The following is a 15356-nucleotide window of genomic DNA, read 5'->3' on the forward strand; positions in this document are numbered from 1 at the left end:
TCAGTTAGGTAAATACACTACAGTACAGGTTCTTCTAGTGTGGCTCAGTTGTCTCATAATAGACTATATTTGTTATAATTCATTTTAGAAAGTGACATCATTCAATAGTTCCTTTGCAAGGTCAGCAAGAATAATCAGAGGTCATATGCTCTTTCTAAAGCAGATATGAGCAATCTAAAAATCATGAGGTAATTAATTGTTATTCTTAGATTTCTTTTTCCCTTTATTCTAGCTTTTCCAAATAACCATGTTATCATTGCTCAGCTGTTATTGCCTTCTTTTTGTTTTTGTCCTGCTACTAACTGATGTCCACCTCTGTTCTTTCATACATCCTCTATTTTGTCTCAGCTCTAGACCTACTGTGCCTTCCACACAGGTTGTCATTAAGCATTCCACTAGCAGAAAATGCACAGGACCATACGTAGGGAGGGGCTAGGTCCTTCTTGGGGCCAAGCAGCTAAGTACAGGGTACAAAACCTGTTTTGTTTGGAAGTTTGGAAGGGAGAGATGAGCTGGTTCCTGGAGATGCTGAAGTAGAGGAAAGTTTTGTGAGAACCAGAGAGGCCTGCATGGAATGAGAGTTTGATTTACAGGTATGATTTAATTGTTTTTTCTGGATACAGGAAACTTAGTTGCCTAACAGCCTAGGTATGCAGATTCCCATATGTCCTTGAAATCACTTGGAAATAAGTATTTTGATAAAAATTAATACATATAAAAGTCAATAAAAGCAAATATAGGACCCTATATAACCTTGTTACCTGGAACCACTCCTCAGTGCCTAGGTTCCTGAGTCTCATGCAGAGCTGGTCTACTGAAATTAAGTTTTAGAAGTAGTCTAACATCAGCAAAAATGTATAAAGCATCAAATCAGAAAGCTAATCAGACAGCACAGTCACCACTCAATTAAATACATGTATTTATACATATAAATAATACATACTATACAGACTTTTTGGACTGTATTTGAACTAGCTATTTTAGGTGTGAAACTTAGCATCCAGTTATCTACTTCCCTATGCAATCCATGAGCAGTACAATTTATAACACTAAATTTCACTAGTTAGAACAAGTAGTGCACATATGATCACTAGTGCTGGCAACATACCCCGGACCATCTTGTTTTTTGTATACCTATTTTATCTGTTCTAGAACATCCTCTAAAGATCATCCCTAATGTGTTCTGACTTCCTGCAGTTTGATTTGTCCTATCCATTTTCACTGAGCCACTAAGCCAAAACCACTATGAATTTCCATTTAAATTTTCCCATAAGCAAGAAGCTGGGTGGCTTTTATCCCCCACCTACACAGTAAATTGGCCAAGCTGATTCAAGAGCTACTTCTCCCAAATTTAAATAGCTACTTCAACATGACCCTGAATGCTGAGTTTGAGAGCAGTACAAAATAGAAATATTGTGGTTCAGAACAAGGGAAAAAAAAAAAAAAAAAAAAAAAAAAAAAAAAAAGGTATCTTTAATCCATTCCCCACCCCTTTCTTTCTGAAAGTAGCTTTGCCCAGCTCCCAGGTTCCTATGCCAAAAGCCACAGACACTCTGTTTGTCTGCACTGACTCTTTGCAGCAGCTGTCTGGTGAAGAGGTTCCCTCTGAGAGCTGCCAGTTTCTATCCATGCAGATAGGCTTCAAGCCAGTGTTCCCCAGACTCCTTCAGTGAGCTGCCAGAAGAGAAATTAAAACACAACACTTATGGAGAAGCACTATTCGGCTTCAGGGAGACAAATTGCAAACAGTAGCAGTTCGGAGGGGAAGAATATACTTGCTAAAGGAATTAAGATGGTTTGAAATGGGGAAAACATGGAAAAATAGATTAAAATTGCATTGAGAGACTTCTTCTAGAAACAGGAGAACTGGGAAGAATATAGTTATTACAACATATGAGTGGAATAAGCTGTGTCAGAGACAGCAGCAGTGCCTGGAAAGGCTCTAATATACTGTGCCTGAGCTAACAAAGCAGAATCTGGGCTCTGGATAACACCAGACATTTCTCCTGTTCCTGACAGGTGGCATATGCAGCAAGGTGTGGTGGAAGGGGAGCTCAAACAATTCCTTCCTATTAAGGGAGTATCTCTCCTGGCTTCCCTGAGTGGGCTTGACAGTTTTAATCCCAGGCATTATGCTAAATACCTAGCAAACATTTTTAAACAGAATAAAAAAGCACATGACAGATACATGGAATGTTGTTTCCTTAACAGAAACAGCACTTCTATATATAAAGATGCCTGTACCACGGCTGAGGGCTGAAACACTGTATGATTGGACCTAATACTGGGCATTCTCTCAATGAGATCATGGCCTCTCTCTTCATCTTATCAGCTGAAGTTAAAAGTGCTTTAAGGAAAAAATAAATATGTTTGATCACTCCACGGATATCAATTTAAAATGGTTGCTTATGTGCACGTCCCTCACTTGCATGCTATTACAGAGCAAAACTCTTGTGTTAGTTAATTGATACTTACTGCAAAATATCTACAAAGGCTCCAAGTAAAGTCTTGCTTTTATACTCAATGCCATGCTTGTCACAAAGGGCTTTCACAAGAGGAGCTGCTTTCCAGTAGTTATGTCGAGGCATTGTGGGGAAAAGGCTGCAGAATTGAATAAGATACAGCTATTGTAGGGCTTAGCTTGCACCATGCCCTGGTCACACTGTTCAAAGCACTTCCCAGCCATCCCCCAAAATGAGAGCAAAGGATCTTCTGATGAATATGGTTTCACGTGAGACTACAAGACTTTTATCACTTCTAAGTGCCCCATATTATTCCCACTAATCATACTCACTGGTGTTCAATTTGAAAGTTCAAGTGCCCAGTGAACCAGTCATTGAACAGAGATTGGTTCACATTGCACGTTGCATGGAGCTGGGAGGAAAAGAGACATGATTTAGCTATAATATTATTTTTCTGAAAATCCAGATAATTGAACCCCAGCAATCATTTCCCATCCTTATCTAGCATAAAAGGCAACTCAGTGTCAGGGATCATTACCTTCATTGCCCTTAAGAATTAAAGAAAATCTAGATTGAAATGGATCATTAAGATATAGGTTAATTTGGTTCTTGGCTCAGGAATAGCTTCTTCACTGACATGCACATAGGCCTGAATGTGATTCGTTTAAGAGCTTCTCCTCGCTTCTTTCATTTGGATAGAAAGAAAAGATGCCTAAGAAGAAGAAACAAAAAACACTCTTCTGGACTCCTCCAACTCGTACAAGTGGAATCAAATTGAAAAATATGAGGACAAAATCTGTGTACACATGGCAGATGAGCTTCTTCTCCAACAACTTACACATCTTCAGTCTGAAATCTGCACCTGAGCTCTTCAGTTAAGAATCCCTTTGGCATCAATGGAGAAAAATAGAAATTTCTGTGGTGCCATTACTCTGATCTGTTTTAGATGTATATTTCAGGGCAAGATGAATCATGCTGTAGAAATGCTCATTTTCTTCAATTAATGTTACAAGTATTCAGATGTAGACATTCAGGACAGGTCAGATGAATACCAATCTTTGTCTTTTCCCCTTATTGTATGCTTAAAACCCATTCTGCAGGATTATACTGCTTTAAGCAGCATAGATGCCTTGTATAAATAAGTTGTATTTACATACTCATTTTTATCAGACCTAAATTTTGTCAGATTTATCTGCAGAAGACCTGTTACCTGCATATTCAAAAATAAAAGGTATCTAATTACAGTTTGCTTCTCTTTAGCTGGCCTAAAAAGATTGATTCAAAGTTCTGTCACTGTCAGCACTTTTTCATGATGTTACCAAAGGGAGAAGTGTTGTGAAAGATGTGTCAAAAGCATTCAGTGAGGGGTGGGGGGGGAAAGACGTTTCTTAAATCTATATGTCCTATTTTCCATCTTAAGAGTTTGAAAGTTTTTGACTACTACAGAAATATACAGCTGAATGCAGAAAACAGCAATGACAAACTTCATTAAGAAAGCATTAATGTTAGCTATGAGAAGAACAATATTATCTTTGTCCTATAATTCAGAACAGATTGAGTTTCCAGAAGAAAGGAGATTCTCACCTGAGTAGATACCCAGTCTTTGTTCTTATCATAATCAATGTTCATTGGAATGTGATTCATCTGCGAGACCCAAATAAACCACGTACTCTCTAGATACCTGACCAGATAAACACAGGGACACATTTATAGTACCTCTAATCCCATCCAAACTTGTCATTAAAATACAGTTAGGCAACTGACACAAAAGGGCCAGGGAGTAGGGTGGGGGGGAGAAGCTTGCCTTCCACTGGCAGTTACTAAGAAGGCCCCAAAAATCAGTTGCCTGAAAATACTTATCTATCTAGCCTCTTAGGTCTTGTCTTATGTAACAGGGCACTTATACATAATTCAGTATTTTCTGTTCCCTTCCTTTCCCTCCTCTTAGGAGTTGCCTCCCAACTTTTGAGAGCTACTAAATCTGTAGTTGCAGACGGCCCTGAGCAGCCTTCCCTCCACCTCCAATTTGTAGTGTTTTTCTTGGCTCACTATTTGTTTCTGTGAAAAAATACAATTTCGTGAAGCCTGACTAGTATGCATAGTATGACTAAGGTTTATTGATTTCCATTCGTGCTCATTATTATTTACTGATATTAGTTGTGGGGACTTTGGGTATGCTGTGTGTTACCTGGACATCCAGTAATACACCATGAAATTGCTAAATCCCATTAAAGGAACATACATGAGACAAACTCGGATGTTGAAAGACACAACCAATAACAGTTCCTGTATTAAAAGAAAAAAAAAAAAGCCTTTGTTGAGGAAGTCCCTCTGTCCCTCCAATTCCTCCTCTTCTCTTCACTTGAACTGCAGCATTAAATACATTCTTTGTGCAATCAAGAAGTAACATCATCATTCTGCCTCCTGAGTGTATCCCCGAAATATTCCCATATCCCCCACTTTACCATCAGTAACTAAACACCAGCAAACAGACCTGTAATCCCACTCTATCTAGGTCTGATAACTTTCTGCTATCTTTTATTCTGCTGCAGAAAGCCTCAACCCAAAAAGTCACTCCAGACTTGTTGAGAGAGTGGCATTCCTGCTGCAGCAAGTCTCATATCAGCCTTTTCTACCCCAGACCCCACAGTCACCTCAGCTGAAGGGTGATGTAGCCGCATAGCAGTGTTGTAGGTCAACACTAAGGGGCAGCTAAGCACCACACAGCCCCTTGCTCACTCCCAGTAGATGGGGTAAGAGGAAAGGAAGAATAAAAGCAAGAAAACTTGTAGGGAGAGATAAATATTGCTTAATATATGAAGAATTGGTAGACAGAAAAAATACAACACAAAGCAAGTGATGCAAAAACAATCACTCGCTATCTCCTACAGGTAGCCTGACATCCAGCCTGTTCCCAAGCAAAAGATGGCTAAGCCTCTAAGCCCCTTCTTCTCCCTTTTATTGCTGAGCATAACATTTTATGGCATGGAATATCTCTTTGGTTAGTTTGGGTGATCTGCCTGGTTATCTTGCACTAGTCACTGGTGGGTGTGGGGGGATGAGGGGCAGATTGAGAAACAGAGAAATCCCTGATGCTGTGCAGAAGCTGTTTAGCCATAGCTAAAAATGTTAGTGTGTTATCAGCATTTTTGTCACAAATCTGAAACACAGTACTACATGATCTGCTATGAAGAAAATTAACTCCATCCCAATCAAATACAGTACAAGTGGCAACATTGGTTGAAAGATTTCTAGTCAGTGCAAGCAGTGCTTACCAACCACTTTTTCCTCTTGATTGCGAAGTAGAATATAGACAGCTGGAAGAAGGGTACAAGGGCAAGTGGGGCCAGTACTGAAGGAAAGAATGAAAGCAGAAAATCTTTTATAACACTCTATCATAAATCTTACAGAAAGCATTTTTTCTTTCACTGCAAAGAAGGATCTTTCTCCCATTTATGCTAACCTTTCTGTTCCTATATAAGCTGTTCCTCTTCTCATTCCAGCATCCATCACCTCTTCTTTTCTTTCCCATCCAGTTTTCTTTCCCATCCCTTTCTTCCTCACACCTGATTAACCCTTTTATGGTACTCAACATCACATAATCAGGGGCAGTTACTCCTTACATGAAGTGTCCTTAATGTGATTGTCCCTGAAGCTGTGACTTTAATGGGAGTATCTTTAATTTTGGGAAGGAAATGCAGGTGTGATTATTGGGTGGGGTTCCTACAGCACTCCAAGAAAGCAGAAATACTCACAGATGAAATATTTATGCTGATAATTGTAAGGCATGAACTTCTTCTTTTTTTTTCCAAGCTGGGAAAAAAAAAAAAAAAAAAAAAAAAAAGACATTGTAGTGGGCTAGTTTGAGAACTGAGACACTTCATGAGATATTCCTTATTCCTGTATAACAAACTTATTTAACATACCACTTAAATCTGCCTAATCCTACCTCTCTTATTGAAAAGTAGGTACTGAACTTCCAAAGCAGTACCTCAGCAGGAGAGAAACAGATTTCATATGAGCCTCTACATCCAGATATCAATACATGCAGATGTCAGAACACAGCAATTTTTTTAGGAAGAGTTCCAAAACTCATGATAGGATAGAAAAATACTCAAAAATAACAAAAATGCTAAGAAGGCATTTGAACTTTGCAAGGGAAGCTTTTGGTGATGCTGATGAACATCCCAGGTTTTTGAGTGGTAAAGAAGATAGTGGTCAGAAAATACATAAGAATTAGGATGTTATCCTATAATGACTAAAATCATTTCTACAAGATCCAAGTAGTAAATACTCTATAAAGGCATCTGCCTTTTTGTCGAATATTTTAACTTCATGAAACAGCAAAGAGATTAAATATTTGTATAGCATAAGTACTTTTATTGCTTCACAGTGTTTTTTCTTCCACTATTCACACAAAAGAATTCTTGACATCATCTGCAATTTTTGTGCTCCTTATTCTTCAAAGGACAAAATAATGAGGTAGAGCAAACTATTTCCATAGCTCCCCTGTTACTGAGAAAAAAAATCAAAAATATTTACACTAGATCCAAGCAACTGAAACCAACCAAATTTAACTAAATTAAACCACTGAAATCCATTTTGCCCATCCACAGTGTGTCTGACTCATTTCTGTTAAAAGCAGAAAGAGATGAGAACTAATTTCCTACACTTTCATTCTAGATACTGCATGTTCATGCTAATATACAGCCATGAAAGATCTTTCAGAAGATAACTGACTAAATTCTTCCAGGTTTCAGCTAACAGTTTTCTATGAATAAATACTTTGTATAAGCTCTCTTCCCAGGAGCCTGTCTGAGACAGTGGAGCTGGAATTTTCTACATGCATTGGAGAACTGCAATTTCTTTGCTTATTACTAGCTGAAGGAGAAAGACACATAATTTAAAGAGGATGTTTTAAGTTTAGCTAACCAAGAGGTCCTTTCTTCGCCCTGTGAGTAAACAGAATTGCTGGGAAAGAAAAGATAAAGAGACCTTATTTATCCTAATGATATCTCAAATCACAGGAATGAGGGGGAGCAGTGTTCATGTTTTTAATTTTTATGAAAGTAAAAAATTTATTATTAAGAAAGAATTTGCTATAGTGGTGCAAAGCAGCTCCCACAACCAAAAAGACCACCACAAGGGAACATCTGACTATCTACAATATCACTGACAACATCTAACAATAATCAAGTGGACTGATTCATTCTTTGGAAGTGTTTCAAGGTGCTTACCATACTCTTCTAGCAACATAGAGAACTTAAGTACTGATTTTAAGACTTTACTTCCCAGGACCTAGTGCCTAAGCACCATGATAACCAGGTCTGAGGTAGGTGCTTAAGTTAGATACATCAAACTGGAACCTTGGCATGAATGATAGACCAACAGATAGAACGGATAGACCATGAGACTGTCAGACCTTCAAACATTTTGGAAATTATCACAGGTTTAGGCAGAAAGTGACAATCCGTGTTTTTATCCATGTTTTTAATCCATGTTTTTATACTTCAGTCTATAGCTTTCTGTCTTTAAAATCTTTTATGGCATAGTCTTTTTGACTATTTGCTTCTCCAGGCTATAACTTAGCATTGTCCAGATTCCCCCACGCTCACCTCCACTGAGAGTGTCTTTCCCAAGCTGAACAAGAGAGGGTGCATATTGAGATCAGGGTCTTTGCGGAAGCAGTTGGGCTTGGCATGGTGCTGGTTGTGGAGATGATTCCACCAGCTAGCAGGTAACCCCTGCAGGAAAAGTCAAAGACCAGGAATTCAAATTCAAACAGTATCAGCAATTCCATCGCTATTTATTCACCTGTTATTGAATGTTGCACTGCACTTTCCTCACAAGTAGTGCTGCCTGAAAGCAGGGACACTCCCATTCATTGCTTCGACCAGATTAGCCCCAGAGAATATTCCCACAGTGAGGCAATACCTTCAGAACATTTATCACAATGATCTGCAGCAGACGATTCCATTTAGGCTTCCTGAAGACAGAGCAGTGTCCCAGATCATGTTGGAACCAGCCCATCTGGATCTAGAAGACAATAGGATAACCAGAGAAACTGAATCACAGCAGTGTTGTATTAATTTGCTCATGGGAGCCTCTGTAACTCCACAGCGTTGGTTCATCTCCCTTCTGCTTTGAGGAAGAAACACCACTTGCAGTCTTATCTGCTCAGTGCTGAGAACTTCCTTTCTGGCCACTGTCCATCAAAGCTGCTCAATGCCAGATATGGATTTTATTGTAGCAGCAAAGCAACATTACAATTAATTACATTACAAATAATTACATTAATATGGCTGTTACAGCATATGCATATGACTACCGTTGCAAATATATACAATTTACAAGTAACCATCTAGAAAGTGTAAGACTTTCTAAATCCAGAGCTTCCACTCATTTCATGAATGGATGGACAAACAGAGGGTTTCAGCACTACTAAGGAAGTCTTGCTTTCCTCTCACCCTCCAACTTCTCTCACCCAAGGGCCATAGAGTCCTGTTTCCTCCTTTCCTACTCTGACCCTGGCATGTTTCATGCCTTTCTATGAATTGAATTAGTTTAGTAATCCAGCAGAAAACTCTTCAGGGCTAGCAAGTGGAGTCAGCTCCTGAAGGACCCAACAAACACCAGAGCCATCAGACAATAAGCAGAACATGGAGCCGGAAGAGGAACTGGGAATGAATGCTGCCTCTTCTCTCTAGTGTGAGTGATTAGATCAGCTCATCTCATCTTGTGAAACTGCCAGCTCAACCTCACAGCACCCCACCAGCCATGGTGAGCAGCTTGTCAGCAAACCTAGACTTGCTTGAAGCAATGAAAATTGTGATGTAGAACATGGCTGTTGTCTTCAGACAGCTTATTAGATCTAAGAGGAGGCAATAAAGTGATGACTGGAATCTATTTCATTCTCTCCATCTTGAATAAATGACATATCTGCGCTGATGAACTGCTGTCAGTGTTTTACCTGAGCAATGGTGAAGAATGCCATGCCAACAAGGAAGGGCACTAAGGATATCCCAAAGTACCAGATCATGAGCCAGGATGCAATGTCCAATACCAGGAGGTGAAGAAAAATCATGAAGAAAAAGGTGTAATTTGGCTTCAGAAGTCCCATCTTCTCAATAGTGCAGCGCAGCTCACGGAAGTCCTCTAGAAGTGATTTCTGTGGGTAAAGTGAGTATTAATGGACTAGCTACTTTAAAAACATAATGCAGCAGACACAGGAATCCCAGAGTAGCAATGGAACTCAGTGGAGATCTCTACCAGAAGGGTCTCTGCACAAGAATGAGCACGAGATCAATAGATATCAGCTTTGCTTTGGAATTGGAAAACAAGTTGCTGACGGGCTCTGTTAGTGAGACATCAGAGTAGGAAGAACCGAGAAGACATTGGCCATTTGTCACACCCAGGTGTGGATCTAGCTTTTCTGGAATAGCGCTGCATGTTTCCATGCGTGACTACTGGCAGCTACCTCCCCACCACCCAGCCTATGGCGCTGTGTCAGTTATGCCGTTTCAGAAATTATATCTGCTAGTCTGCTAGTCCTCTTTTTTTTTTTTTTTTTTTTTTTTTTTCTTTTCAGTTTCTCCTCCCCTCCTGAACCGCAATCCATTCCCACAGCTAGATTCTAGGACACTCACTTTTTTATTAGACTCAAAGCTGGGTTGATCTGGTGCCAGCTCCCCGATCAGCAGCGATTTCAAGTATTTTCTCACCAGAGCCTTGTCACTGTGAAATGCTATAAAGGCATCCTGATAAATACACAAACAAATGCAATAAGAAAAGTATACTGTTAAATGCCAGATGCTAAGCTTTTTTTTTTTTTTTTTTTTTTTTTTTTTTTTCCCAGATCAGTGATATAATACATGATCCTGATTTCATTTTTTTTTTTTTTTCAGAGACCTTCAGATAGTTGTTCCTTTAGTTCCTTGCCATCAACAGGAGCTAGGTCCAAGTAAGCTGGAAAAGTTTCAAGAAACTAGATGGCATAAAATCATCTGGGTGAGGCTGGTAATAAGCATGAACATGTTTGATGGAAAACTATTTGCAGAGGGAACATGCTCTTTCATCTGTTAGTTTCAACACAGTCCTTCCTTAGAAGGCTTCAGCCAGCAGCCCTGCCCTATGGATAGGACTCAGGAATATGAAAACACATCAGTGAATGATGTGTCTCTTTGCCATGCTTAGAATACAATGATGTTTTTGAAATCCTGTCTTTATTACACTAGGGCCAAATGAAATGTATGCTGAAGTTCCATACACAGCAGGAATAACTGGTTATCTCTTACAGTTCCTTCTTTTCAGGATAATTGATATCCTGGGCAATTGAATTACACCAGTGACGCCAACTGATCTGTTCAAGAACCATTCGTAGTACCAGTTTCAAAATAAAATATAAAATATAGAATATTAATTAAAAAAAAAAAAAAATCACAGGAAACTCCAAACAAACCACTGCTCTTCTGTAACTCATCTCCTCAGTGAATGTTCTGGAAGAAAAGTGAAGACACTGACTGCACTCCTTTATCTTCCAGAAAGAGTAGCTACAGCAAAACCCTCAGTGTCTGACCACCCATGCTCATGCTTATTTTAGCTTTGATAATAAACGGGGGTGGTTGGTTAGTCAGGACAAAAACAAATCTGCACACTTCTGGACAAGAATAGGATTTCCCTCATGCAGTCATTCCTCTTGACTCTCTATTCACATAAGGTCCATCTTTGAGCATTATAGTCTAGAAGTCAGAGAAAAGTGACGTTTTGAACCAATGAGCTTTCAACAGACACCTAGTGGCCCTTTGTCAAGTTGAATAATCAGAAACCCTGTCCAGACCCATAGGTCTGGGGAAATCTTTCTGTTGTTTTTGTGCTCTTCATCCTGCAGTTTTTTGTATGTTTTTATGTAGGTTCCTCTTCCCAGGAATTCTAAAACTGAATAAAGCATTAAATATCTATACGGGAGCTTAAAAAAGGTGCCAGAGGCCTTTTATGTATAAGCTCCTATACACAATTTCATTATTACAGATCTGTATCAGAGAAATTAAAGTTTTTCTATCCTGCAACATGTTGTTTATCCTCTTTGCTCTTGGGTTCTGATTAACATCTTATGAGAGGTTAACTTTTAGGAAATCATTGGCAAGGCACCTGACCCCCAACATTTGACATCCACGTAATGCTCTGCAAAGCATATTGTCTATACAGGCAAAGTAATGCATATAGTGGAAGATAATTCTCACCATGTATATAAGATTATGAACTGTATTGGTCAACAGTACTTGGTAAAAAAATAAATAAATAAAAACCCTGGACTTTAGGCAATGTCATATACTAGATGAACTGTTGAGACATTTCCAGTCCTACTTTTATGTAGAAGTGTATATTTCTCAGAATATATGAACAATGGATTCAGTAGCATTTTAAAAACAAAGATAATAATAAAGTTTAGCTGAATAAAAAAAAAAATCAAAAACATGACAGAATGTCATCAAAATTAATAAATCCATGGTGCTGGATGACTGCATGTAGTTCTGGTCCTTCTGTCTTCAAAACAGTGTAGTATAACTATACACAGGCAACAAAGATGGTGAGAGTTCTGGAACAGATTTCTTACTGGAAGACTACCTTGGAAAAGAGGTAACAGGTTAAAGAGTTTTCAAAATCATGAGTAGCATTGAGAAAAGAATGGAAATATATTCACAATTTCAAAATATAAAATGATCAGGAATAGGGTTTAAAATGTACGAAAGTGAGGCACGATGAGGAAAAAACAGATTGTACTATTGTCACAAGAAATACCACAAGATCAAGGGTCATTCTTTGAACTCATTCGTACCAGACAAATTCACTGTTGATAACACCTATGTGTGTCTATAAAGCATGATAATCTAAACACAGTCTTGAGCTAGAGGTCCCTAGCAGTGGTGGCTGTAAAAGCTGGGAGCGCACAGCTTGGGGAAAAAAGCATTCTAAGTATTCCGTATTCCTAAGGGTGTATTCCTATTGCAAAAGTCCAGTAAAGGAAACAGCAGGAGACAGCAACAGGGATCACTAAAGCGGCTTGGTCTGTTTCGTCTTATGTTCTTAAGTCTGACAGCCTCAACGTTTGTCCCTATTGCTGCAGCAAGCTCATTACAGCATGGCACAAAACATCAGCTGGAAGGGTTATGTACATTTAAAATTGGCATAGTAATCTTTAAAAACACAGTTTTTGTGGAAAGAAAGACTTTTAGCATGGGCAGCATGCTTAACTCTTTTTAAAGACTATATGGAGTTGGTACACAAATTTTACTTGAAAAGAATGACAGAGAAGATTACAGGCTGGTTAGAGAGGTGACAGAGGCTGGTGGGCAAGATTGGTGCCCCTTCTTCAGCCAGCTTTTGATGCAGTACTGTTGGCAACCTCACATCATCCTATACAGATGCTTGACAGTGGACAAACAACCTTCCTTTTAGATCAATGCTGTATCTGGCAGCCTGTGAACCTACCAGAGCTAGAGAAAAAAAAAAAAACAAAGGAGACCCAGAAGTTTTTCTTCATTTAAGAACAGTAAGTATTTTTCTGCCTCATATTCAGCTAGGGTGAAAGGAATGATTTTTGAGTAATAACTGCTCTGATCCATTTTGGTCTATGAATTAGGAAATACTATCCTATTTTACAAACTGAAAACTGATGAATAATCAGCTTTCTTGAGTTAGAAAGTCTTTCATGACGAGAAAAAAATCTGGGTTCCCATACTGTAAATTTATGTCCTAATCCTGGTCATGCTTCTAATGCGCATATGACAATTCAGAAATTCAGTATCAACTTTTAGCAAATAGTCTAATTAAAATTTGTTATTTCTGTCAGTGAACAATAAATTAGAGAAATCCTGTAAATCAAAGGCTTTTGGAAATAATTCTGGAAAATCTACTTTCAGATAATTATTTGTAGATTTTTTTTCCTCATCTTATGCAGTCAAATGTCATTCTATTGATTTCTTGGTCATTTTTCCTGTATTTTACTTCTTTTTCTCCATCCTTTGAAATAGACATTTCGTCAAGACTCTGTTTTCCATCACCCACCAGTATAAAAAAAAACGTCCTTCCCTTGATGACCTGCTTTTCTCACTCCATTGCCCCCCCTCAAATTAATTTCTCTTTATGCTTGAATATTACCTCCTCCTTATTCACCACCTTCCTCTCTCTTTGAATTTCACTTGCTTATGCCATATCAACACTGCTCAGAGTCCACAGTGAGCATACCACCTCCCACCCTCTTCCCGTTCACACCGCTGCAACAGGAACACTTTTCAGGCACCTGGAAGACAGCCTGCCTGATCATGCCTGGTGGCAAGGCAACGTGTACAGCTATGTGCTGTTTACATCAGCAGGTAATGCACCCAAAGAGCTTTACAATTTGCATAGCTAGTAACTCTGACCTTGAGGGTAACCAGAATGGTATTTTTACAGACAGCACAGACATATCCACTACATTATCTGACCAAGCACAATGCCAACCAGCCCAGGTGTTCTCTGCTGCAGTCCCACCATGCCATCCTGCAATGGCACCACCTTTCTCCACTGTCACCCTACATCTTACCGTCGCATCTTGCCCAGCATAGTGGCTAATAACTCGGCTGCCTCCAGGGTGCAGTTTGGAAAACGTGCTGACATCGTAAACATTCCTGTCAATCACCAGCCACTGCTGCTGACTTTGGCCACGGCCATTGTGGATTTTGATCTCTTCCCAAGTGAGATGCTGTGGAAAGGCTGAAATGGGTTTTGCCTCCTTTTCAGTGGAGCCAGTTTGTGGAGCCATCTGCGCAGCCAGATGTACATTCAGCACTGAGATTAACTAGTCTAAGCTTTGCCACACTGCATCCAGACAGGTGAACCATGCCAGCCTACCCGTTATACAGTCCCACTGGTAACCACTCCCCATGCTTCTAGGGCTGGTAATTCCCCACCCCTCCATAGCTCCCTCCTCTTTCATGTTCGCACCAAACTCTGACACACCCTTAAATAAAAGCTGTTTCTTCTTGCCCTTTCTTAGTTGCCATTGGAAGATCTAATTACTCATAAGACCTGTAGGCTACATCATAGAAGACAAATATACGTAAGCAGAAACCTTTTAGGAAGATAATGTAGGAGTCTGTTATTCAGTTAAATGAGATGGCAATATAACAAATATATATATATTAATGACCTCCTTCATAGAGCATTAGGAACTGGATAAAGTAAACTCTTAACTTCTTTCCATAGTGCTTATTGAACATGGGGTTAGTCATAAGAGAAATCTGAGGAAGACTGTTGGCTGCTCTTCTGCAGGAAATATTCTCTGACCTTCTCAGAAAACTGAAGCACTATCAGCAGCCTGTAATGCTTGAATTCGTCATTAATGTCAATAAATCCTACATTTACCAGATTTACTGTGGAGCTTCATAATGCCGTAGCCAAAATATACGGCTGTAAAGGAGCCTGTGTGGTGAGCCAAATGTTACCACTAAATATGTCTGTTAACACACCTCATTCAACTGTAACTGTTATATTAGCTTGCAAATTAACACCACTTTGTATACAATTGTTCTCAGGGTGTCCTGAGAATATATATTGTGTATACTTCAGTTACTCAAGCATCTCATTATTCAAATAATTCATAAGTAAACAACAGATACTGGGGTTGAGACTAAACAACTCCTAACACCAAGTCTGTCTGTAGATTTGGAGTTTCTAAAACTTGGGCTGCAGGGTGTGCCCGAGTCTTCTGTCGGTGTCTGACAGCAGCAGCAGGGGGTATGCCTGTGGGAAGTGTGCCCTGGTTGAAGAATTGCTTGGCCTGGTAGCGGAGTTTTGGGAGGAGGTGAGTAGGCTGAGGAGCATCAGGGAGTCAGAAAGGGAAATTGACTGGTGGAC

The 15356-nt window shown here is 39.4% G+C and overlaps 1 protein-coding gene across 1 annotated transcript; it reads right to left on the reverse strand.

The window, feature by feature from the left end:
- Positions 1-1622: 1622 nt before the first annotated feature.
- LOC116490009 (acyl-CoA (8-3)-desaturase-like) lies at positions 1623-14262 on the reverse strand. The gene is made up of 12 exons (XM_032188832.1): positions 14044-14262; positions 10109-10219; positions 9433-9630; positions 8397-8498; positions 8078-8206; positions 6218-6275; positions 5738-5814; positions 4651-4748; positions 4047-4143; positions 2795-2874; positions 2476-2601; positions 1623-1674 (listed from the first exon to the last, which is right to left on the reverse strand). Exons 1-12 carry the CDS (start codon positions 14260-14262, stop codon positions 1623-1625), a joined length of 1347 nt encoding a protein of 448 aa, XP_032044723.1.
- Positions 14263-15356: the final 1094 nt, after the last annotated feature.

Source organism: Aythya fuligula, chromosome 5 (assembly GCF_009819795.1).
Source record: "Aythya fuligula isolate bAytFul2 chromosome 5, bAytFul2.pri, whole genome shotgun sequence".
Classification (NCBI taxonomy): domain Eukaryota; kingdom Metazoa; phylum Chordata; class Aves; order Anseriformes; family Anatidae; genus Aythya; species Aythya fuligula.

Bases quoted from the DNA above. Each gene is read 5' to 3' on its own strand.
- LOC116490009 (XM_032188832.1), bottom strand. From the start codon at position 14,262: ATGGCTCCACAAACTGGCTCCACTGAAAAGGAGGCAAAACCCATTTCA. The intron at 6,276-8,077 runs GTGAGCGTGGGG...TTTTTTTCCCAG, and splicing joins GAAAGACACTCTCAGTGGAG to CTTGGAAAAAAAAAGAAGAA. The intron at 2,602-2,794 runs GTGAGTATGATT...TCAATTCTGCAG, and splicing joins AACTTTCAAATTGAACACCA to CCTTTTCCCCACAATGCCTC.